Below are 23,690 nucleotides of genomic sequence, written 5' to 3' on the forward strand. Positions count from 1 at the left end.
GATACGGACGTATATTCGTGCACGCGAGGCAGCGAAAGTAACATGGGCTGCCGTAACAGCCGACAGCAACGAGCTTCTCCCGAATCCACATGCGCTCAGCCGCTCACCCGGACACATGCCATGACTACCCTCTGTCGCGACTCTCTGCCAAACGCAGCTGCGCCTATGACGAAGCGTCCTGCAGCCCGCCGCACCTCTGTCATGCCTACTGCCGCCGCCAGCCTGACACGCCCCTCATCCGCACCGACCGCGCAAGCCGCCCTCGCTAAGCCCAAGTCCCAACCGCCCTGCCACCGCAACTCCGCAAGTTCAACATACCATGCCAGCCAGCCGCCACAGCCGCCGCAGCCGCCACTCCTGCTGCTGTCACCGCATGCTGTGCCACCTGAGGCTGCGGGTGTGGTGCAGCGCCGCCTCCACGCCCGCCGCCACGTCGTCCACAGCGATGCGCGCCGTGTCGATGTCGCAGTTGGGGCCCGGGCCCTGGAACACGCCTGGTGTGGGGGTAGCCGGGGGGGGGGCGGTACGTGTGTGTTTGATAACGAAATGGGAATGAGACGTGTGTGTGTGTGTGTGCGTGTGTGTGTGTGTGTGTGTGTTAGAAAAAAACAACAAAACGAAGCCCGCCCAAGCGGCGCCGGAGTTACTTACGGATACTTACCGAATACCGAGCGTCGTCGACCCCGGTAGTCATACTTACCCGCGAAAAGCCTGTAACCCTCTCGGGCGATCGACGAACGATCTGACCCCGAGTGGCACCCATATGCATTGTATGCGCCGCGCCCTGGGCGCGCTACAACGTTTACCCAGCACGCCTACGTCCCATATTCCCGCCCGCTGGTCATAGTCGAGCTCACCTACGGGCGACAGGGGAAGCGAGGGCAAAGGGCGGCAGCGAGGAAGTGTCACGGGCAGGCAAATGGCAAAGGCGACAAGTGGGGCGGCGTGCAGCAAGCGACCTAGCTAACGCGCATTCTAAAGCCCGCCTATTAAGTATCACGCGACCCGGAGAAGAGGGCGAGTGAGTGTGGCAAGCAACCTTAACGGGGCCGGGGTTGCATGGGGGCGTGGCGGGCGGCGGTTGCAGAGTCGCAAGACGTTCTAGATGCAGGCCGGTAGCACGCGGGTGGGTGTTTATCCGTCGCCGTGGGCTGGCGGGAGCTGGCCTCCCGCTCCCCGCTCCACGGCGGCACCGAGTCTAGGCATGCTCGCGGCCGCAGTGGCCACGTCGGTAGGGGCAGGCAGGTGGGGCGCGGGGCAGGCAGGGTGGCAGACTGTGGCATTACAGCGGTGCACAACGGCGAGGGCACGAGCTGGCAGACCCCACAGACGCAAACCAAAACCCCACCAAACGGAGCACACCCTCAGGGCAGCAACTGCGAACACGAACGGCACAGGGACCGGCGGCAGAACTGAACTCAGACGCACACGAGGACATACCACAACACGCGTTAGACGAAGGACGAAGCCAGCCCCAGGAAAACCGGCACCCCAAACTAAGCCGACAGCCGCACACGGACAGGGACAACAACCCGCACTGGGACGAAACACCGCGCACGCAACCCGCACACGCACACGCGAACCCACGCACACACCTACGCACCCACAACTACACACACGTGTGTGTGTGTGTGTGTGTGTGTGTCCGTACCAAGGAGGCAGGGTGCGTGGGGCCTGGAGCTTGGTTGGCAGGACCTTGAGGCGCAGCAAACCCAAAGCTAACCACTCCACTGCCCGGCCGGCCAGCCGCCCCATATGACCTGGCCCTGGGTACACGCAGCCTCACACCGTACCTGTCCGCACCAGCACCGACACCCAGGGCGCGCCCGCCTGGTTGGCTCCGCGCACGTCTGCGGCCGGGTTATCCCCCACCGCGTAGATGCCACTGAAGGGCAGTGTCCCGGTCGGCACCTCGGGCAGTGCCAGCCCCAGCTCATGCGCCTGAGCCAGCAGCAGCCGCTCCGCGAGCCTGGTGGTGGGGGGTGGGGGGAGGTAAATGCCCGAGCCCAACGAAACATGGGGAAGTCACGCGGGGGATGGGCGTGGGGGTGCGCGTGTGTGTGTGTGGGGGGGGGGGCATGGAAAACTGGGGAGGGGACGGAAGGTGCGGCATGGGACCCGTGGAGCATGTCATTCAGCGCAACAGGGCCTGCCGGGACGCGCTCTTTCAGCCCCGTCAGCGTGCGAAGCTAAGCGGCTAGGATACAGAAACACTGTAGGCGTCGTGGCCCTTAGACAATTTGCGCGGATGCCATAGGACAAGGCAGCAGGTCGCACAGGCAGACATACACATGCAGGTCGATGCCACACCTGTACGGCTGGGGATTGGGCTTGCCGTAGAAGGTCACGTGTGCCGGGCGGCCGCCGCAAGTGAGTCGCGAGTAGAGGGACAGCACCATGTGTGCGAACGCGCCCTGGCCGAAGCGGTTCTTGGGGAACTCATTGGCCCACAGCAGGTCTGTTGCAGGCCCATGCACACACACAAACGCACGCACGCACACGTCCGTTTTCGTGCACACACGTGCAGGGGAGCAGTGGCAATAGCGAAGGATGCAGGACGGCATCCGAGGGGAGTCAGGTACCGCTGATGGTAGCCGTCGTCATCGGTCTGCTGGCGCTGTTGGCTCGGGTGATGCCAGCCACCGCCCCACCACATACACACAGGCATACACGCGCCAGCCCAGCCCTCACCCGGGTTGGAGAACACCAGACGCACCGGCGCCGCGCCTGCCGCCGCCGCCGCCGCGGGCGAGCGAGCCGGCACGCCCGCGCCGCTGAGCACGTCGCATATGAGCTGCGCGTCTCGGTACCAGTCATCTGGGTCGGCCATGACCAGCACGGTGTGGATGGGCGCCTCCTCTGTGGCCAGACCCAGGTGCCGCACCGGACAGGGCTCCGCGAACTGCGCGAGCAAAGACGCGCAGAGCAGGAGCAGGAGAGCGGGAAGGAGCAGGAGCGGTGGTCAGCGGGCCTCAGATGTGGTTATGCGTGGATGTTGAGAGAACGGGCATCTTGATTGCATAGCTGGCCCGGCGGTATGCCCGGGGATGTTGCACGATCACAGGCAGGAGGGGAGGGGAACGCACGAGGCTATGAGCGGCGCGGGTTGCAATGGTGCACTGGGGCAGGAAGAAGGCGCGGCCGTGTATCTTACTGGTCTGCTGAGGGCTGCCGTGCGCACAAAGCATGGGAGTGATTAGACCAGGCGCATTCATGTGAGCAGTGCAATGGAAATGGGCATGGGGACGTGGGCGCACCTGCGCGGCCGCCGCGGCGGCGGTGATGTTGGACTCGGGCACAGACGCGGCCGCCGCGGGAGCCGCTGCCCCCTGTGCAGCTGAGGCTGTGGAAGCGGGAGCAGATGGCGGTGTGCAAGAGCGAGGGCGAGTCACACCCGGCACAAGCTGCTCAAGGACCTAATTTCATGGCGCGCTCATGCCGCTGCGACCCCGGCCCTGCCCTGCTCTCACCTGGCGGGGGGTAGCTGGAGAAGGGTGTGGCTGCGGGCATTGCTCGTCCCAACTGCCGCGTGTGCAGCACTCGGCCCAGGCCGTAGCCCCGCGCCACCGCCAGCACGTCCCCGCGGCCCGACACCAGCACCGGCGCCTCCGCCAGCTGTGGAACCAGGTCACGCATGGGCGTGTGCGATAGAATCACCTGGGGGAGTGGCGGAGTGGCGGTGGTAGGTGGCGGGATGGGGGCACAGGGATTGTCAGGGGCTTGGGGGTTCGGGTGTAGTGCTTGAGATGTGGAGATACGGACTGGAATATTCATGTGCCATGTGCAAAGGCAGGCCACTGCTTGGTTTCGGGGGCTGTTGCAATTGCCTCAAGCCCCTTGCCGCCCGGCAACACCCAGAGAGTGTACTACCGTAGGTTTCGACATGGCTCACCACACCGGCCGCAACCCACCTGCGACGGCGCCACGCGTATACCCAGCCAACCCGACAGTTGCGCGGCCTTGCGCTCCTCGCAAACGCCACCGCCTGAGTTTGTGTGCGTGCGCGTGGAGGGAGAGGGCGGGCACAGATGCACGGAGTGCATTGCTGAGTGCGCCGAGAGCATGCAATGACAACGGGCGCCATGGATCGAAATGTTGCCAAACTAACGATTGTAGCCGGTTCTTACCATTGGTCATGAACACAACTGGGTAGCGCCAGCGGCCCTCCGTTGTGGTGAGCTGCGGCACAACGACGTGTGTCAACATACGTGTGTCAAATGTGCAGCCGTCCCAGATCTGCTTTAGGTTGCCGGGGTGTGGCTAGTGGTTAGGCAGCTCCACGCACCTTCTTAACGGCCTCCAATGTTTCTTGCAGCACGTGTTTGCCGCGTATCAGCACTCCGTCTGGCGGGCGTTGCGGGTGACGGAGTAATGACGGCGTGGTACCGGTTCAAAAGACCGTACTATGGCCGTGCACTCATGGACAAAGCCGTCACGCAGCACACACCACGTACAGAGAGTGCAATCCTTTCAAAGGTGCAGCGGCTTCGCGCACAAGCTTGCAGATGACGAGCCGACGCATCCATTCTCCATCGCTCACCAATGTCGAAGCTAAAAGCAGGTGGCCCGCTGGGGCAGGTACCGGAGAACGCTGGGGAGGACAGTGCACGCCAGCTTGTGCCTGAGTCCCCATGGACGCTGAGCCCCAACAGGCGCTGCCCGTCGCACAACCCCACTAGCTGGCTGGCAGCAGCCTGCAATTGCGCCAGTGGCTGGGCAGCGGCGCAACTGGCCTGTGCACGCGTGGGATACACAAAGGACCTGGGGCTTGGCGGTTTTATCCGTTGGGGCGGTTCGCACCCTCCTGGCGCAGGGTCAAGTCCATTCTTGCAACTTACCCTCATCAGCGCCCGCGCCACCATTGATGGAAGCAAAGGTGCGCTCGAGACCAAAGGCAAAAGACCGATTCAGCAGAAGTTCACGGGGAGCCTTAACTTAAGCCCATGATGATTCATGACTACAAATAAGATTGACATGTACCGATCAGTATAGCGCTTCTGTGTGCCCAACCACAGAGCGCGGGTTCATCATGCAGCGGCCGCTCATGCCGGAGTACCGAGTACGCGTTGCCACGTCGCTCATTTTGTTTGTTATATGCTAGTACATAACGCTGACTGGTACCAATGCGCTAGTATTATTTCGGAGTGGTGTACAGAGGCAGGGTTCAGGCCCTCCCTTCAGGCTCGCTTTAGTCTATGACTGCCCCTCGCAATAGGCTCCTGGCCCAAGTATCCACCTGGTGCCGCACAAAGCTTGCCGGTCACTCCAACTATAGCGGTGCTTCCGTCTCAGCAGCATCCTGCGCAACCAGCATCTCGCATCTCAAGGCGTTTAGCGACGCCGCGGCGGCTAGGTCAACGCTGAGAGCGGTCACCGCGCAAAGTTTAAGTGCCCACCGATCCACAGCTGGCATGCCGCTACAAGGCCGGCTGCTCGGCGCCAGCGGTCCGCCCGCAGCGCACCCGTCCCCGGCCTCCTCTCTGCGCACTCGCAACCGGGCGTTTTGCTCCGCTGCTCCCGCCGCCGGCGCGGGCTGGCCTCTGCACTCGCCATCTCACAATGAACGTGGCCAGCCTCTCGCACAGCTGCCGCACGGCGCTGCCGCCCCAGCGGGGCGTGACTGGGCACCGCAGCCGTTGAGCGTTACCGGGGGTTCCAGTGGAGTTAGCGCAGGTGCCGTTGGTGCAGCCTCGAGCAGCAGCAGCGGCGGCGCCGCGGCGGCGGTGGGCGGCTGGCAGGCGGCGCCGTCGTTGGTGCCTCGTGTGACCACCGATGACATGCTGCTGTCCTCTGACGGCGCGGCCGCAGCCGCCAGCACCTCGTCTGCTGGGGGTGCCGGCGCCGCCGCAGCAGCAGCGCCGTCTAGGCGCGGCCGGCGCGGCACCGCCGCCGCAGCGTCCGGGCCAGGCGCCGCCGCCGCAGGCGGCGGCGACGGCGGCTCGTCCGCCGCCGAGGACGTTGCGGAGCCGGTGGTTGTGCACATGTCCGCAGCCGCCACGGCGACGGCGGCCGCGGGCACGATGCCGGCGCCGCGCCACACGGGCGTGTTCCAGCCGTCGCGCAGCTACTCGCAGCACATCAAGAGCGACGGGGAGCTGCTGGCGGCGCTGGCGGAGGCGCCGCTGGCATACGCTGAGGGCATGGGCAGTGTGCTGGATAGCATCATCAAGATCTACACCGTACACAGCCGGCCCAACTACACGCTGCCCTGGCAGGTGGGCGCGAGGGCGGGGCAATGCATGGTAGTCGAATGCCAGGCTTATCCACGAGCAACCCAAAGGGCGCGTGGGCGGTGCGGCACCATGGGTTTGTTTGGGACCCAAAGAGCACGGAACGAACGGAAAAACGAGAGCTGTAGGTGTCTTGGCAGCAATACGTCAGAGACTGCCGTATCGGTACAACATGCCGCCTTGCTCCCGGCCCTTGCGCCCTCTCCGCACGTGCCCAACTGCCGCTGCCCGCTGTTTCTCAACCTCCCTCCAGAACCACCCCAAGCGCGAGTCCACGGGCACTGGCTTCGTGGTGCACGACCGGCTGATCCTGACCAACGCGCACGTGGTGGCGGACGCCACCTACGTGCTGGTCAAGCGCCACGGCAGCGGCACCAAGTACCGGGCGGGTGAGACGACTGAGGGGGAGAGAGGACTGAGGAGGGAGAGGGGACTAAGGAGGAGGGGCACTGTAGGGCGGGGCGCGGACAGGGTACCGGGATGGCGTCCAGTGGCATCCTGTGGTGTCTGATATATGCGGCATCTAGCTTCCGCCTGCTGCCGCGCCGCCCCCGTGACCTCGCCTCTCACGCCCTTCCTCGCAAGCACAGTTGACAAGCGCACTCACCCCTCACACCCCCACCGCTGGCCCCCCTCCCCCACCGTCTACCACTTCCTGATCTAATCATACATGTAACACCCACCTCCTCCCCCACCTCCACAGACGTCCAGGCTGTGGGCCACGACTGCGACCTGGCGCTGCTGTCCGTCACCGACGAGGCGTTCTGGAGCACCCCCACCTCCATGCTACCGCTGGAGCTGGGCGAGGTGCCCGAGCTGCAACAGGTGAGGCAGCGGCGGCGGCGGGGGGGGGGAGCAGCCGGGGGGTGGTCAAGTTGTGGGCGCGAGGGGCGGAGTTTGGGGATCTGCCTTCACTCCGCCTGGCTGCATCGGTGCACCCTGATACCGAGTTCGACCCGTACCCAGCACGTCAACTCCCAGCACCACCACCATCACCATCATCACCAGTAGCTGTCCCCTTGACCCGTGCCCTTCAAGATCCCCCCACTTCTCCTCCCTCCCGCCTGCCTGCCCGCCCCCTTCTGCAGGGTGTGGTTGTGGTGGGCTACCCCACTGGCGGCGACAACACCTCCGTCACCAGCGGCGTGGTGAGCCGCGTGGAGGTGGCGCAGTACGCCCACGCCGCGTCGCACCTCATGGCGTGCCAGATTGATGCCGCCATCAACCCAGGCAACAGCGGTGAGGGAGGCTGTGGCGGTGGCTGTGGCGGGCTGGGTTGCGTCAGTGTAAGGTGTTGGGTTGGGTGCTGATCTGCAATCCTGGCATTACGAATGAATCGGCGCTCCCATCTCCCGCTCTCGCCCTATCCTGCCCCTCTGAACGCCTGGGTGCGAGAGCAAGAGATGCAGAGGAGCGTCCGATGAACCCTCGCAACCACCCCTTCTCCTGAACCCCGCAACCACCCCTTCTCCTGAACCCCGCAACCACCCCTTCTCCTTGCGGCATCGCCGCCTTCCTAACGTGTCATGCCTGGCACCTCCTCCCCGCCTTGCATGGGCGGCTGCCCCGCTCCTCCCTCGGGGGCCGACGTCGGCAGTTCCATGTTTTGTACTGTCCTCGTGAATGGCTACGCCCCCCCCTGCCACTACCACTTGCTTAACTAATCATGAATGTAACCCTCCTCCCGCAGGCGGCCCAGCGCTGCAGGGCGACCAGGTGGTGGGCGTGGCGTTCCAGAACCTGCCGGGGGCGGAGAACATCGGCTACATCATCCCCACACCCGTGGTACGGCACTTCCTGTCCGAGGTGCGGAAGTACGGCAGCTACCAGGTGAGGGCGAGGGCGAGGGTGGGGGCGGGGGGCGAGGGTGGGGGTTTGTAGATACCAGCCGAGCCCAATGCAAAAGAGCGAGGAGGAGAGCGTGGCCTATGCTTTGACAAGGGGGCATGGGGTTGGCGGTGAGGTGGGCGTGGGTGTATGTCAGGGGCTGGCGGGAGCCAGCGGCCTACAAGCCTACCCGTGCCCCAGTGCGAATGACCTTGCGGGCGGTAGCGTGCGTACCCGCAAGGACACGTGGTTTTAGCGGCACGTACCCTCGTGCCTTTCTCGCCCCCACTGCCCCACTGGCTCGTGAACTGCGTCAGCAGGTCCCTCTTGTAACCAATGCAATCTGCCTCCCTCAACACGCGCGCCGCCCTCTCCGCTCCCGTCTCGCCGCTCCCTGCTCCCTCCCCCTCCTCCCTCCCCCTCTTTGGCTTGGTGCTGACTACCCCCCCCCCTCCTCTCCTCTCCTCTCCGCTCCTCGCCTCGCCTCTGCCCACGCCCCCCCCCCCTCACACGCACAGGGCTACTGCAGCCTGGGCGTGCTGTGTCAGAACCTGGAGAACCCGCACCTGCGCTCCGCACTGGGCATGGGCGAGGGCATGACGGGCGTGCTGGTCAACACCATCCAGAAGACCTCCAACGCGGCCAAGGTGCGCGTGTGTCTGCTTGTGCGTGTGTGTGTGTGTGTGTCTGCTTGTGCGTGTGTGTGTGTGTGTGTGTGTGTGTGTGCCTGTGCGTGTGTGTGTGTGTGTGTGTGTGTGTGTGTGTGTGTGTGTGTGTCTGCTTGTGCGTGCATGTGTTGATTTTGAAAGGGGCGAATGGGGAGGGGACGCGGGCCGGAGGCGTGGCCACCGGCTCGACTTGCCCTGACCTTCCTCTCCCTGTCCGGCCCTTCGGTGCTCCGACTTGTTTTGTCCTTTGTAGGTGCTCAAGCCCGGTGACGTCTTGCTGGAGTTTGATGGCGTCCGGATTGCCAACGGTGAGAACCAAAAGTCACATGCGCGTTGCTTCGTGGCCCACCCGCCTTCCATCGCGTGCGCGTGCGTGCGCCGAAGCCCGGCAGCTGCAAAGTCTTTTCCGGCTCTCTCAACTCCCTGACACGTGACCTGCCCCAAGTGCTACTCGCCGTGCTAAGTGCCACTTGCGCCATGACGAGCGACCCATTCGCTATCTCCCGCCACCATGTTGGCCCCCCCATACATCGGTAACAACGCGTCTGCTATACTACTGTACCTTCACTTCTTAAATAATCATGAATGTGACCCCCTTCCCTTATCTCACGAGCCATGCCTGGAATCCCGTCGCCCCCTTCCCTCCCCCCCCCCCCCACACAGACGGCACAGTGCACCTGCGGCAGCGCGAGCGCATCTACTTCTCCTACCTCATCACCCTCAAGCCCACAGCCGGCACTGCCAAACTCAAGGTGGGCACTACCGTACCATGTTTGGGACAGGACACGACCACCCCCTACTTGGCCCCCTCCCACACACACGCAGGATCCCCCCCTTCCCCCGCACCTCACACCCGCCCGACCCCCGCCTCCCCCTCCCCCTACCGTTCCAAATGTTTTTCATCTTGCAATCCCCATACCTTCTACCATTTCCTAACATAATCATGAATGTAAACCCCCCTCCGCCTTTCCCCCCTCCCCCAGGTGCTGCGCGATGGCCAGCAGCTGGTGTTTGACATGCCGGTCACGCCCAACGACCTGCTGGTGCCCGTGCACTGCTACGACCGACTGCCCTCCTACTTCATGTGAGAGGCACTGAGGCTGACTGGCCGGCTGACTCACGGGCTGGTTGCGTGCGCGGCTTATTGAGTATAGATGGATACATGGATACATGTGTGTGCGGGACCCGGGAGAGGGGGCGGTGTGCATTGTGGCGGCGCTGTGCCATCGCCTGTGCAGGCTAGCAATCACGCGTCGCTTACGGTATCCCCCATCTGCTTATTTGTTTCGCGTGTCTCTCACCCAGCCACTCGCTCGCGCACGCGCAGGTACGCGGGCCTGGTGTTCGTGCCGCTGACTCAGCCCTACCTGCACGAGTACGGCGAGGACTGGATGAACACGGCGCCGCGGCGGCTGTACGACAAGGCCATGCACGGCATGATGCAGAAGCCGCGGCAGCAGATCGTCATCCTCAGCCAGGTGGGTTGGTGGGTTGGTGGCGCGGCTGGAGAGGTGTGGGGAGGTTTCTTGGGGGGAGGCGTGTGCGTGCATGTGGGGCCTGCAAACAGGCTCACATTGCAAACCCTGCCTCTGTTCACCACGAACACCACGAACACCCTGAGCACCAACACCAACACCCCCACAGGTCCTGGTGGACGACGTGAACACCGGCTACCAGCAGTTCCAGACGCTGCAGGTGCGGCAGATGCGGCGGATGGAGCGAACCAGGCGCAGATGCGCCAGGGGGCCGGGCAGGGATCCGGGGGTAGGGGCAGCGCGTTGACTGTCAACCGTGTGCAAGGTCCTACGCGGGGCTACCTCCTTCCCACTGCACTTCTGCTCACGCAACTCAACGCTTACCGCTCCTCAACTCACGCAACTCAGCGCTTACCGCTGCTCCTGCTCGTGCCGCTGCACCCCCTTGATTTAGTTGGGTACAGAATGTGATATTTCCTTCCCCCTTAATTTCAGGTCCTGCGTGTGAACGGCACCGAGGTGCTCCACCTGGCTCACCTCAAGGAGCTGGTGGAGGGCGCGGCGGACCGCTTCGTGCGCTTCGAGCTGGAGGACGAGCGGGTCATGGTGGTGGAGAGGTGGGGCCGGGCGGGGCGGGAAGAGGATAGGATAGTGTGTGTACGGTGCTTCGGGGGCCCGGTAGTCGGTAGGGCGGTTGCGAGAGGCAAGGCAAGACTTACCTTTTCCAACTGGGGGAGAACCAGCTTTTCCCACGTCGGGAAGGATGTCATCGTTGCAACGCTGTCTGCCTTCCCCCTTGCCTCTGTCTGTGCTCCGCTAGTTTGGCTTGTTTTGGTATAGTTTGGGCTGGTATTTACAATCCCCCCGCCGCTGTCTACCTCGCTACGCTCCTCTGTACCATCTTTGCACATACACCCCATCGCCGCGCACCGCCGCAACCCGCTGCTTACACAGGTCTCTGGCCGTGGATGCCAACGCGCGCATCATGGAGCGCTACCGCGTGCCCTCCAGCGTGTCAGCCGACATCGGAGCCAACGCCGCCGGGGCCGCCGCGAGCGGCGCCAGCAGCGGCAGCACCAACGGCGGCGCCAGCGGCGAGCTGGCAGCGGCCGCGCAGCAATGAGCGGCGGAAGCAAGGCGGTGATATGTGTTTGTTGTGGCACATGAAACATTTGTGAACGAGGTAGTGAGGTCCGCTGCTGTTACAAGTAGCCGTGTAGATCCTGTGCAATGCTAGTGCAGCAGCAGGGACCGGGGAAGAGGAAGGGGCGCGCGGGCGCCGCATTTCGTCGTTTCATTGCTTTGGCAGGCGGAGCTGTCGCGGCTATGTCAAGCGTGGATCCAGGGAAGATAAGGATTGCGGAATCGCTGAGTACTGAGCGTCTGTGAAGCACGCAGCAGCCTGCCCTGCACTTGGCAAGTGCTAGACTGCTGTGCGCTGCTGGCCAGAGAAGACTTGGCCCCTGTAACACTTGGGTACCGCTTTGTGAGTTCTGGTGTCCTGGTAGCAAAGAACGCCTGCTGTTTGGTCTGTGGCTCTGTGCATAGGACGTAGCCATGCCAGTCACGGCGCCGGCAGCAGCAGGCGGAGCACTCGGCCGGACCCTCGCCCTCAACTTCGTCCACACGCGGCAAGGAGGCTGTGGAGGCATGCGCGGCGTCACGATCGCGTGTGCCGGTGCTCAGGAGCGCTGTGCATCTAGAATTACATTGATGCCTGACATGAAAGGAGGTGGCACGTGCGTGCATGCGAACCGCCTTGCTATAATAAAGGCACCATAACACACGTCGCTGCCATACCCGACTCTGCAGGCGCACACCAGCAGCGGCCAGTCATACATTGAAACGTCATCTTATTCGAGTGCCTGTGCGGGTTGGATTCAAGTTTGTTCAATTGCCGCACAAGGGCATCAGAGCCCTGCTGGCACAACGCATCACCCCGCCCCTCCGCCTCAATGTGAAAGCGTCAACAGCAGGAAATGCGGCTGGTATAGATCCGCGCTGGCCCCACACAGACACGTCGGTGCACACACGATGCCAATCAGGCACTGCCAAACACCACACGCTCCTGCGTCTCCCATCTTCTCTGCCTCAACCTCATGGGGCCGTCCCTACATTCCTCCAAAGCTCCGCACTCCTCAGCGGCGGCACAAACGTCCCCCCTTCCCCCCCGTAACCATGCGCTCTGCTGCATTCTGCCTTCCTGAGTCCTGACACATCCAGTCCTTTTCCATTTCGAATCCAGTCTTCACTCCACGCCGCCTCCACCGCCACCGCCTTACGCCAGCAGCAGCATGTCGAGGTCCTCCTCCTCGCGCCGCTTCTTGTCCTCCACCGCGCTCTCCGCCGCCTTGGCTGCGCTGTCGGCGGCCTGTGATCGGGCCACCAGGCCACACACATGCACGTGCGTAAGGGTATGGCTTGGCACAACACAGATCCCTTCTGTACATGTAGTAATGTACCAGGCCGTCAATCTGCACGCTCTGCTCCGCCCCGCACCCCATCGTACGCGTACCTGTTTGGCGGCGTAGTCGTCGGCCTTCTTGCGGCCGTACACGTCAATGGACATGTCTTGCTTGATGTTGTCGTTGTCGTTCACCACGTTCTCCATGTTCTGTGTCAGGAGGGCGGGCGGCAGGGTGGCGGGTCGCGTCAGTGAGTTAAGGAAGGTGGGTGTAGGGCGAGAGCTCGCATGTATGCATGGAATCTGCCTGTTCCGGCCGCAACCCCACGCACGCCAGGCAGTCACACACAGCCCATTACGGTGCAAGAAGGATAAGGTGGCAAGCACGGGTGGTCCTGTTTGACCAAATCCGTGCGCTGGTCCCAAATGCGGTAGCTCCTCTCAACCCACCCACCCCTGCTCGGGACCCCCATCTCCCGTTTCTCACCAGCACGCGCTTGTCCTCCAGGCTGAAGTTGAAGTTGCTGCGGCTCTTGCCCAGCGGCACAATGTCCATAAGGTTGTCCTGCGCGTGTGAGCGCGACCAGGTGCGGCCAGCGGCCTCCAAGCGGAACTCGAAGTTCTCGCAGAAGGGCGCTTGCCTGGGTTGGTTCGCGTAGGTGGGGTTGGATGGGGGAGGGATGGGGATTAGGAGGTTGGATGGGGGTTCGTAGTGGGGTGTTGCGCGGGCATCATGGGCCGGGGGACTGAGTACAAGCAGACCCAAATGTGTTGCTGCCTTGCGGGCCCACAAAGCCTTGCACAGAGGCGGGAGAGCCTTGAGGAGGGCACCCCACAGCCTGATCCGAGGCACTCACTGGAATGCCTCGGGCAGCGTCTCACGCTTGCGGCGCATAGCATCGCCAAACGTCACGCCCGTCACGGTCTTGTAAGAGGTACGTGCACCTGCAGGCAGTCCACACGAAGCTGGTCAGCCCGCGCGGACAGAAAGGCGCGCCCGATTGTGCTTTAACCTACCGTTTGCAAGGCACTCCAGCGAGGACGCGGACAGGGGCTCGATGACGTTGACAGGCACCAGCCCATTGCTGCTTTTGCGAAAGCACTGCGCCAGGCCCTGCGAGCACAGGAAAGCGAGCAGGTGTCGGAGTCAGAATTCAGAGCAAGCCCACTGGATCTCTCCGGCCTCTCCAGGATCTTCTGCTGCCAATATGCTTACCAGGCATACATACGCCTCCTCTGAGATGTCAGACGTGTAGGCAACCGCGCGGACGGTGACCCGAGATGGTCGCACGCACCGACGCGCGGAAGAGGCGGGCCGCTGGGCAAAGCTACGAGCCTGAGCAAGCATCTTCAGTCTAGAAGGTGAAGTAGGGGTGAGGATGCAGTGGGAAAGCCGCCTTGGCAAAGCAAACTTGCTTGGAAGCCTGAGTCTGGAGCTTGGTGAAAGGTATACGGATTGATGCAGTGGCTTGCACAACAAGTCGCAGGAGAGGGCAGCGAATGGAAAGAGCTGGCGAGCGCGAATGCGAGATGGCTTTCGGTTGTGCATCCGCCACCATGGGGGCTTTTCCGTGACCACCCGCTGGCTTTTCTGCTGGCTTTGTCGATGTGTATCTCATGCGTAGACAGGCGAGACAATCGTTACAAAAGACATACGTTGGCGCGATGGTGCGGCCTTAAGCTTGCACAACAGCCCGCAAAACGGGCGCAGGCTCGCACTCGCAATAAAGCAGTTATAATTGAATGTTTCGGCACTAACGAGTATAATAACACGACATGCTGTCAGCTCTCGCTGCCCTTGACGGGTGTGTTCGGCTCCGTGTGCACCAGCTCCTCCGCTCCCACCTCGCCACTTAACGTCTGGCCCACGCCGCTGGTGCCTTGCGCATCCACAGCGGCCACGGGCTTCTTCCGCCGCCGCCGAACCTCGTGCAGCAGAGCCTGTATCGACGATAAGAGCGCCAGAGACAGTCATATCATGCCACCACAGCAGCGAAGAACACAACAGCGAGATAATCTCACTTGCGCAGCAACCAAGATTGTGTCCCGAATCCAGTAGGATTCAGGGTCCCTCGCGGCCTCGCCACAGCCCTTTTCCTGGCCTATGCAGTGCCTTTCCTCCCTCCAACCCCTCACCTGCAGCAGCGGCACGGCGGCCGGCAGGCAGAAGGGCAGGTACACGCCCACAAGGTGCGTGTCCGGCACGTTTTGCCGCGTGGACAGTGCCGGGTCGGAGAACGCAGCCTCCGCCCAGGCCCGAGCCTGCTGCGCCGCCCTGTCGCGAGCAGGGGGCGGCAGCGCGTTGCGTGGGAAAAAAGGTCGCAATAGCTGCATGCGGTATTTATGCCTAGCGAGCCCCGACAAGTAGCACAGCAGAAAGCATGAACGCGGAAGCGCGGCCCGCGCCACCCACCCAACTCCCCATCCCAAAGCCCTCCGGCTACAAGCAGTTCCATCGCTCTCCCGCCACTCACTGCGAGGCCTCCACGTAGCTGCCCGCCTCTACCGCCGCCAGCGCCCGCCGCAGAGCCGCCACCGCATCCCGCACCAGCGCCCCCGCCGCCGGCGGCAGCGCCAGCGTGGGCACCTGCCGCAGCAGCCGCGCCAGCGACCCCAGCGTGGCCGCCGCCGCCGCCACGTCAGCCCGGGTGCGGCGGCGCACCAACGCGTCGGCCTCCCAGGGCGCCAGGCCCGACCTCAAGTCCGTCAGCACGTCTATGCGCCCCACCGGCGGCGGCACGTTGCTGCCCCTGCCGTTGCTGTTAGAGCCAGTGCTGGTGCTACTGCTGCCTGCCTTGTTGCTAGTGCTACTGCCGTTGGCGGCGTAGAGGTCGTTGTGCTGGATGAGGCGGCGCCGAGCTGCGGCCAGCCCCAGCAGCGACCGCAGCTGCGTCAGCGCCTCCCGGGCAAACTCCTGTGCGAGAGGCAGGATAGGGGAAAACAGCAAGGGCATGCGACTCGGCACGCCTGGCGCACGGCTTGCGCCAGCCGCCATCACACCCACACGGCAGAATCGCCATGCCACGCCACCACACACGCTCTCTATCCTTAATCTTCGGTTTTGAGCTCTTAGTCAGTTCTAACACCTCTCTCACTTCCATGTTGTCGGTGTTGACCTGAGCCATCATGACGCCCGGCGGCGGCACCTGGTTCAGCACCTGCGGCACCGGCGGGTAGGGGTTGGCGTGGGTGTGGCATGTGCCGTGTTGTGTGCGGAAGTAATATGCCTAGCTGCCAAACGCCACACAGCCGCTGAACACACAGCCTAGCAAGTGTTGGCCAATGCGCCGTCTCGCCTCCGTCCTGCACGCATACCATCACCCCAGCCCTCCAAGACGCCTGCACGTCACCCCTTCCGCCGACAGCCCTCACCTGCAGCATGCCCCAGCCCGGCACGTGGAATGAGTTGGCGGGCGCCGCCTGGCCGTCCGGCCCCAGCAGCACCAGCGGCCGCTGGCCCGGCGGCGGCGCGAACAGCACAAAGTGCAGCACCGCCGGCGGCAGCGACGCCGCCGCACGCGGCGGCAGCAGCCGCGGCAGCGCAGCTGCCGCCGCCGCCTCCGCCGCCGCCCGGCCGGGCGTGTGCGGCGGCGGCATGGGCGGCAGCACCACCTCACCGACGGCGGTTGACCGGTCGCCTGCGTGTACGGCAGCTAGGTCGTACGGCATGGCTCCGCCTCCGGCGGCTCCGCCGGCGGCTGAGGCGGGCAGGCCGGTTCGGCCGGGGTCAAGGCGCCAGGCGCTGTCGGCGAAGAAGGGCAGGGCGGCGTGCGGCACTGTGAAGGCGGCGCGCTGGCGGTCCCAACTGCCGTTCACACGTGCGGGCGTGAAGTACAGCACCTGTGTATGGGAGGGGAGGAGGCGCATGAACACCACCGCACACTGCCGCACAGCAGCTTTCGTCCGGCGTACGGCATGCTGCACACCGGTACACAGCTCGCCGGTGGCTGGCACCTACCTCAACCCTCCCCCTGCCTCCCCTACCCCACCCAGAAGCTAGTAAAGCAGGGATTGCCCGCGCCGCACCTGGCTGGACACGGTCAGCCGGGCTGCCGCACTGAGCACGTTCTTCCACGGCGCCACGAACTGAGCTTCAAACATGGAAAAGTCCCAGGAGAACGCCGCAAACGAGGACGCGGCCGCCGGCTTTCCACCGCTGCTATTTGCGCCGTCGTCGCTGCTGCTGCTGGCCTGCGGCGCTTCCTGATGCGGGCTGTGCGGCGAGGGGTGGGCGTTGCAGAGGCTGAAGGACAGGTGCAGCTGCGCGGCGGGGCTGACCGGCAGCGGCAGGGCCTCGTCCGCCAGCAGTGCGGCCACGGCGGGGTCGGCGGCGGCGGCGGCGGCAGACAGCGCTGCCTCGCCGGCCGGGTCTGCAGGGCAGCAGCGCAGCCAGCGGGAGTGCAGCGGGTTGAGGACGTGCCACGACGGCCTGTCTGCATCGTCGGCAGCTGGTGGGTGTGTGTGGTGGCCCCTCACAACCTTCATGCCACGCTGCACAGGCCGCACACCGCATGCCGTGCTGCAGCACACCGGCCGCGGCCCCTCCACCCCCCCACCCCCCACATGTATCCTGCCCGCCGCGCACCTCCCAGGTGTGACGCGAACGCCGGCGCCGCGATCAGCGCCGCCAGCCGCACCGCCGCCGGCTGGGAGGGCTTGCCACTGGCTGGGTAGCGCACCACGCCGAAGCGGCGGCGGCCGATGGCTCCCAGCGGCAGGTCTCCGCCGTAGCGCCACAGGTCCGGGAACATGAACAGCACATACTGACCCGCCCTGCAGGGTGAGGGCGAGGGTGGAGGTGGGGAGGGGGCGGGTGCAGGGGGGATGGGACTACGTGCCCAAGCCCAAGGCGGGAGGGGGAGAGGGAGGGTGCAGGCGTGCTTGATAGGCGTGCGTTGGGGTACTTGGGAGGTGCTAATGCCCTGCCGCCTGCCGGCAACTCCGCTATGCATGCCCCAAGACTGGTACACTGGGCTGCCACCCTCTCACCCGTATGACGCACCCACTGGCTGTCCTCTACCACACTACCATTTGCACCACCCCCACCCGGCCTCGCTCACTGGACGGCTAGAACACCCAAACACACATACACACACACCAACGATTTCGTTTCCCTAACACACCACCGCACTCAACCCAACAACCCCAGCCCCCAAAACACGCTCCCTGGTACGGTACTCTCTTTTCGATACACAAAACACACACTCTCCCTTTTCGCCAAGGCAACCACGTTGACCTTCCCGGACAAGTGTTCCCCTGTCACGGGAAAAGGGGCTGAGCCCCTCCACAGTCTGAGGCCGAACAATCTCATCGCCCGGACATAGCCGGGGTCGGTTTCCACAGGCACATAGCCAAACCAGGTGCCTAGCACTCGCGATGCCACAGCAGAGCCAACCGCAGCCAGACGCAGCACAGTTGTCAACAGCCGCACTACTTGTCATGCCGCTACGCATGCCCTGCCAGCCCCACCGCAGACCGCTACCTAGACACCAGCCGAACAAACACGCCACGCCACGTCACGCCGGGCGCGCACCTGTCCCCGCCGCCGAGCTCCTTCACCGCCAGGTCGTCCAGCGCGCGGTCCGCCGCCCCCAGCACCGCCGCCAGTCGCTGCTGGCTGCTGGCCAGCCCCACGCAGCCCACGTGGCTGGCCTCCGAGTAGCTACCTCCGCTGCTGCTACTGCCACTGCTACTGCCGCGGCGGCGGCTGGCGCTGCCTGTGGCGCCCTGCTTCGCGAGGCGGCGGCTGTCGCGGCGACGCTGCCGCGCCATGAGGCCCTCCGACTCCCAGGAGGAGGTGCTGCAGGCGCCCTTCTCGTCGTGCACCACCCGCACCAGCAGCGGGACCTGCAGTGACACGGTGGTGTCGGTGCCGCGGTGTCACAGCGTTGATGGAGGTAGGTAAAATAGGTTGTGGGGGAGCCGACGCGTGCCTGCATTCAGGCGCGGTACCTGCAACCCCGCCCGCCCCGGCCGGGCCTGTCTGGCACGCGTGCATTACATGGCACACAAACCACGTGCCGCACCAACCGGCACGGGAGCACGCTCTTCCTCCTTGCCCACTGCCCCTTGCTCCCACAGCTCTTCTCACGAGCCGCCTCCTTCACCTGCTCCGACGTCTTGCCGAGCTGCCGCAGTATCTCCTCCCCCACGGCTTCCGCGTACGGTGACAGCTCATGATGCTTGAAGCAGGTGTAGGTGCCACCTGTGCGCAGCAAATTGACTTGGCGCCAGTGCCTGCATAAGTTGCATAGCATGTGCCCTGACCCAAGCCAAGGTAGAGCTTGCATGAGCCCGATTGCCCGACCCCAACACGACACGCACCTGCACAAACAACGTACACCGTCACGGTGGATGCCAGTGCCCCTGCGAGCGGCGCAGCTACCTCCTCCTCCAGTGCCGCAATATCCTCAAGCGGCAGAGGTGCGCGAGGCACACGTACGGCCTCATACCAGACGGGCAGGACTGGTGGAAGCGGGGAAACGAGCAGGGCCGGGCAGAGCGGCGGGGTTTGGCAGTCTGGAGTGCGGGGCAGAGCGCATAGTCTTGCGGCCTTGCGGCCGGCACCGACTCCTGACTCTGGTTCTGAGCGACCACTACCCGTTGTGTAAAAATGTGAGCCACCCTTAGCGTCAACGTTTGCTGACTGAACACCAAAGCACCAAAGAGCTTGCGGTTTTGCGCGGGGCCTCTTTGACATTTTAAACTGTGTTCTTGGCTAGTCATATGAACCAATTATTGCATTTAAATACAATCGCATGCGTGCAAAGCAGCCAACACTCCTCCTAGCGGAGAAACGAGACTGAGACTCCACTTTGCGTAACTTACCCAGTACCACGTACGCAACCAAGAAGCAGATAGCATAAAGGCGCCGTCTGCTTTGCGGCAGCACGGGTCGCTCAGACTCCGCCATGTCCCTGCCCGCGAACTGCGACCGCTGCTATCCTATGGGAGCGGCATCGAGCTAGAATCGAATGATGGATGACACATGTGCTGGGCGTGCTGACCGTTTAACACCGCGAGAAGCGCGGTCTGTGCAGCTCCCTCTGGGCAGCTGCCACCCGTACAGTGGCGCCGTGCCCAGGCGGTTGGCATGGTGGCGGCGTTGCGCGCGTATTTAGGGCCAGGAGAGGTGAGTGATCCACATATTGCAAAACTACACGTTGTCTGACAACTTGTCAAAGTGTTTTGCGTTGAGGTACCTCTTAAATCGTCAAGCCATCGACACCCATCGACACCCACAGCCCTCGACTAAGCAAGCCGCGTTTGCCAACGCTTTGCGTACACGTCAGTTCGTACATCAACACGCAAGTCTCTAAGCCAGCAAACATGTCTTCCGCTTCTGCCGCCGCCGCCCTCACCACCGTTGCCGCTGGTATGACAATTACGGCTCCGACGCCGCTGCCGGGCAAGCCCACGCTCGTCGCGGGCTCATTCTTGCTTGAGTACACGTCCCTCGAGTCCGTCCTCGCCGCTCTCAAGATGAGCTCACTTGCGGAGCTGGAGGCGGTTCTGGCTGTGAGCGACAAGTGGCCCTTCCCGGCCCACATGGACGGTGCGCGCGGGCGTGCGGGCGTGGACGGGCGGAGCCGTGGGGTCGTGTAGACTGCGGCTGGGTGCGGGATAGAGGTGCAGCAGTAGGGGAGGGTGCGCTGCTAAGATTGGGTACGGTACCTGGGCGCGAACATCAACCGCCTCCGCCTAGTCAAGCCAAGAGACTGCCATCAAACAGTGTATGTGTGTGTGTGTGCCTCTCTGCGCCCGTGCAGGCTGGAAGCAGGCGCATGATGCCATCCGCTTCGAGATGGACACCCTGCTGACCGCCATCGAGAAGACCAAGAGCTTGGTAAGTGGAGGTCAGAACTGGCGGGTAATGACTGAGACAGGGGCTACGTCTGTAACTACTTAGCTGGGCATTGTTACATGGTGTACATGGCCACAATGAAGGCGCAAACCCACATATGCACGCGGTTGAAGGTAGGTAACGACCCTGCGACTTTACCCCTCTGTGTGTATGCACGTGCTCACAGGTGGAGCAAGGTCACGGCCTGCAGCAATGGCAGGTTTCGGCGCTGCAGCTGGTGACAGCCAACTTCTACCACGGCGTGCACAAGCATCACGACCACGAGGAGGGTGAGCGGAGCCGGCCAGCTTCCTCCTCATGCCACGGCACCACGCACCTACGCGCAAGCACACACGCTCTTGTTTCGTGAGCCACGTGCCTGCTGCACCACCAGTCCGCCTGAACCAGCTCACACTGACCCCTGCGCCTCCCGCCGTTGTCCTGTTCCCATCTGCACAGAGATCTTCTTCCCCTTCATGGCCAGCCGCGTCACCGTGCCGCAAAAGATGAGCGCCGACCACAGGACGCTGATGGCGCTGATGGACAAGGCGCTGGCGCTGGTGAACGCGCTGCGGCCCAGCCACAACGGCGCCATTGCCAGGGTAGGTGCGCATTGGGCTTCTTGAAATTTGTTGTTAGCCGGCCCTCAGCTGCCAGGGCACGGCTGGGCGGAGACCAGTGACCTATTGGCCTGGTCGTGCGTGCATGAATGGTGCCGTCGTGACTACCTAGTGCAAGATGTAGTTCATTATGCGCTCCCATCCCTGTCCCCAAACACGCTTGCGTACATGCCAGGATGCCCACCTACCTGCCACGCTCTCTCCCTCCGCGCCCGCGCAGCCCGTGCTGTCCGACCTGCACACCACCTTCTCGGTTCTGCGCCTGTGCATGCGGCAGCACCTGGAGGAGGAGGAGGCGGTGGGGCTGCCGCTGCTGCGCGCGGCCTTCAGTGCCAAGGAGCTGACGGTGCCGGAGAAGAAAATACTCAAGGGCCTCAAGCCCGCCGACATGGCGTGGTTCGTGCGGCGCCTGGTGAGTGGCGTGTGTTGTTATATGGCCGGGGGTTGACTGGGCGGGGCCAGTGAAGGTGTTGATGCGTAAAAGCCGGGATGCGCTTGGGCACCGGCGGGGCCTGCAACAGCAGCTGGGGCCGTACGACAGCGGCATGCGTGGTTGCATTACACCGTATGGTGCAGCTATTTGCATCAGCTTCTCGGTCAAGCTCAGCGTTCATCGCATTTCTCTGCACTTCATTGACACTGTCTTGACCGCACACGGGCCCGTTATCCTTACTCACCCACTAATTGCCCGCCGCCCGCTCCTCCCACGCCCGCACCCACGCACAGGCCATGGACCAGAAGATGGCCATGATGCAGCAGCACGGCATCCCATTCCTGGTGCAGCGCCTGGTGCTGCTGCCCGCCATCCGCAAGGACACGCGCACCTACGTGCACGCCTACATGCAGCTTGTCGCCGGCGAGGTGCTGCCGCTCAAGACGTCCAAGCAGCAGAAGCGGGGCCTGGCCAGCTGCTTCGCGGCTTGAGCGGTTAATTGGCGACTTGGTGCAGTCAATCGGAGCGCGGGGAAACGCGAGTGTTGGCGGCGGGCGCGTAGGGCAGACTGGGGCTGTGGGAGTTGCGTGTGCAGGCAGTGCAGCGGCCGTGTGGCTGTGCGGTCTCGTGCGTAGCAACGCCCAACATACATAGTGCAGCGCCACAAGATTCATAGTGACACGTGTACATACCGTACCGTACAAATTGGTGGATGGACAGATGAGGCATGACTTCGTTGAATTGCTTATAACATTGCTGTCCACTGATGGCAGGGCGTGTGTGCGCCTGCTCGTCTTCCGTGGCACAGGTTCGCATGTATGAGTAGTGTGTCTGGTTGCAAGTTCGACGTGTGTGGTGTAGTGTCAGCCACGGGGCATGGCTCCTAAATGCAATTACGGCACGGGTGATGCATGTGTCAGTGTTATCGAAGATGCAGTAACAGTCTTATGTCGCAGGGATGATGCAGTGGAGACGAGGAGTGGGCCCTGACTGTGGGCTTTGCGCGGTCCTGCCTTGGGCACAGAGTCGAAGCAGCGGATGTTGTTACTGTGTTATGCATACTGGACGAGGGGCGGACCGGCGGAGTGGACATGCGGGTTTGTGAGCAAAATGTCGACCGAGCACGCTCCGCGCGCGCGCCAGCGATGCGGCGCCGGATTTACAGACTGTAACTCTATTATGAGCCCAAGTGTGGGTGAGCCGTGTGCTCTTGATAAATGCCACACTAAGACTCAGGGTGTGTCACCTACCAGGTAACGCATTGACAAGGCGCAATGAGCATCTGCCACAGGCTGTGGTGGGCAGGTACATAAGGCGACCACGTGCCTCAGGGCCTCAGCAGCGCCAGGCGCGGCGGAGCCTTGTGTGTGCCAATGTGGCATGCGGGGACCACCGCGGCTTTCAGTGAAGTTCGAAGTTCGAAAGCCAAAGACAACTGCTCTCCCCGAATAAAGACAAGAAAGGTGGTTTTCCCGCGCAAGGGAAAAGTGGGCTGAGCCCACGCCACATTTCCAGTCTGCAGGCCGCTCTACTTATCTCCCGGACGTAGTCGGCGGGGTCGATTCGTACAGGCACGGCCCGCCATGCGTCCAGACACGTCCCGCTATCAACCACACAAGCAGCCGCAGTCAGCACAAGCACAGCCAGCAATAAACCAACCAGCAGGAAATCCTCTAGCCACAACACTCCTCACTGCTGCGGCCTACCACATTCTGTGCTGTGCTACGCTTGCCAGCAAAGACCGCGAACCAGACTGAACCAGACACCAGCCGGCTTCTCTGCCCGCGCGCTGGTGCCGGTTCTTGAGCGGCTCTGTGCGCTCCTGTTCTACATGACCTTGTCCGCCCGCTCCGCGCCGCATGTGGGCACATCCGCCACGTGGGCCGGGGCCGCCAACGCCACCAGCCCCCACCAGGCCCGGGACCGCCGCCACCAGCCACACGCTGTTCAACGCGTGGACTGCCGGCGCTTGCCTTTGGATGTACACCGGTTGCCGGTTGGCTGTGGTGAAGTAATGGACACAAGCTCACTGGGCAGATGTTGAAATGCACCTTTGGGCCGTGTAACCGTGTTTAATGCGGTTAGATGCGGTCTGGGCTAGGGATGACGGTGGCCGTTGCTTGTCTAATGACCCCTCCCCACTGCCCGGGCCCATAACCATACGGGCCACTGCCCGGTGCCCGGTGCCCC

At 63.5% G+C, this 23,690-nt stretch overlaps 5 protein-coding genes across 5 annotated transcripts; 2 read left to right on the top strand and 3 right to left on the bottom strand.

Moving 5' to 3' along the window:
* Window positions 1-23: 23 nt before the first annotated feature.
* Window positions 24-4,953, bottom strand: CHLRE_01g013250v5 (uncharacterized protein). Its single transcript, XM_043058347.1, has 11 exons — window positions 4,839-4,953; window positions 4,541-4,733; window positions 4,286-4,344; window positions 4,128-4,179; window positions 3,912-3,985; window positions 3,471-3,657; window positions 3,258-3,343; window positions 2,692-2,902; window positions 2,311-2,458; window positions 1,794-1,969; window positions 24-494 (listed from the first exon to the last, which is right to left on the bottom strand). The coding sequence occupies exons 4-11, from the start codon at window positions 4,135-4,137 to the stop codon at window positions 367-369; spliced, it is 1,020 nt and encodes a 339-aa protein (XP_042928261.1). The 5' UTR covers window positions 4,138-4,179; window positions 4,286-4,344; window positions 4,541-4,733; window positions 4,839-4,953; the 3' UTR covers window positions 24-366.
* A 150-nt stretch (window positions 4,954-5,103) lies between these two features.
* On the top strand, window positions 5,104-11,681 carry CHLRE_01g013300v5 (uncharacterized protein). Its single transcript, XM_043058348.1, has 13 exons — window positions 5,104-6,215; window positions 6,484-6,619; window positions 6,934-7,055; window positions 7,319-7,469; window positions 7,921-8,060; window positions 8,576-8,704; window positions 8,979-9,033; window positions 9,389-9,477; window positions 9,709-9,809; window positions 10,053-10,203; window positions 10,370-10,420; window positions 10,696-10,817; window positions 11,155-11,681. The coding sequence occupies exons 1-13, from the start codon at window positions 5,412-5,414 to the stop codon at window positions 11,321-11,323; spliced, it is 2,220 nt and encodes a 739-aa protein (XP_042928262.1). The 5' UTR covers window positions 5,104-5,411; the 3' UTR covers window positions 11,324-11,681.
* Window positions 11,682-11,893: 212 nt separating this feature from the next.
* Window positions 11,894-14,103, bottom strand: CHLRE_01g013350v5 (uncharacterized protein). The gene is made up of 6 exons (XM_043058349.1): window positions 13,821-14,103; window positions 13,622-13,718; window positions 13,462-13,549; window positions 13,092-13,245; window positions 12,716-12,814; window positions 11,894-12,571 (listed from the first exon to the last, which is right to left on the bottom strand). The coding sequence occupies exons 1-6, from the start codon at window positions 13,950-13,952 to the stop codon at window positions 12,479-12,481; spliced, it is 663 nt and encodes a 220-aa protein (XP_042928263.1). The 5' UTR covers window positions 13,953-14,103; the 3' UTR covers window positions 11,894-12,478.
* Window positions 14,104-14,233: 130 nt separating this feature from the next.
* Window positions 14,234-19,613, bottom strand: CHLRE_01g013400v5 (uncharacterized protein). The gene is made up of 11 exons (XM_043058350.1): window positions 19,433-19,613; window positions 18,929-19,069; window positions 18,712-18,809; window positions 18,138-18,451; window positions 17,190-17,377; window positions 16,631-16,974; window positions 15,977-16,444; window positions 15,700-15,762; window positions 15,079-15,518; window positions 14,741-14,879; window positions 14,234-14,545 (listed from the first exon to the last, which is right to left on the bottom strand). The coding sequence occupies exons 1-11, from the start codon at window positions 19,515-19,517 to the stop codon at window positions 14,387-14,389; spliced, it is 2,439 nt and encodes an 812-aa protein (XP_042928264.1). The 5' UTR covers window positions 19,518-19,613; the 3' UTR covers window positions 14,234-14,386.
* A 160-nt stretch (window positions 19,614-19,773) lies between these two features.
* Window positions 19,774-22,684, top strand: CHLRE_01g013450v5 (uncharacterized protein). Its single transcript, XM_001689395.2, has 6 exons — window positions 19,774-20,159; window positions 20,374-20,450; window positions 20,635-20,737; window positions 20,907-21,049; window positions 21,288-21,479; window positions 21,794-22,684. Exons 1-6 carry the CDS (start codon window positions 19,934-19,936, stop codon window positions 21,989-21,991), a joined length of 939 nt encoding a protein of 312 aa, XP_001689447.1. The 5' UTR covers window positions 19,774-19,933; the 3' UTR covers window positions 21,992-22,684.
* Window positions 22,685-23,690: the final 1,006 nt, after the last annotated feature.

The sequence above is a fragment of the Chlamydomonas reinhardtii genome, chromosome 1 (assembly GCF_000002595.2).
Source record: "Chlamydomonas reinhardtii strain CC-503 cw92 mt+ chromosome 1, whole genome shotgun sequence".
NCBI lineage: Eukaryota > Viridiplantae > Chlorophyta > Chlorophyceae > Chlamydomonadales > Chlamydomonadaceae > Chlamydomonas > Chlamydomonas reinhardtii.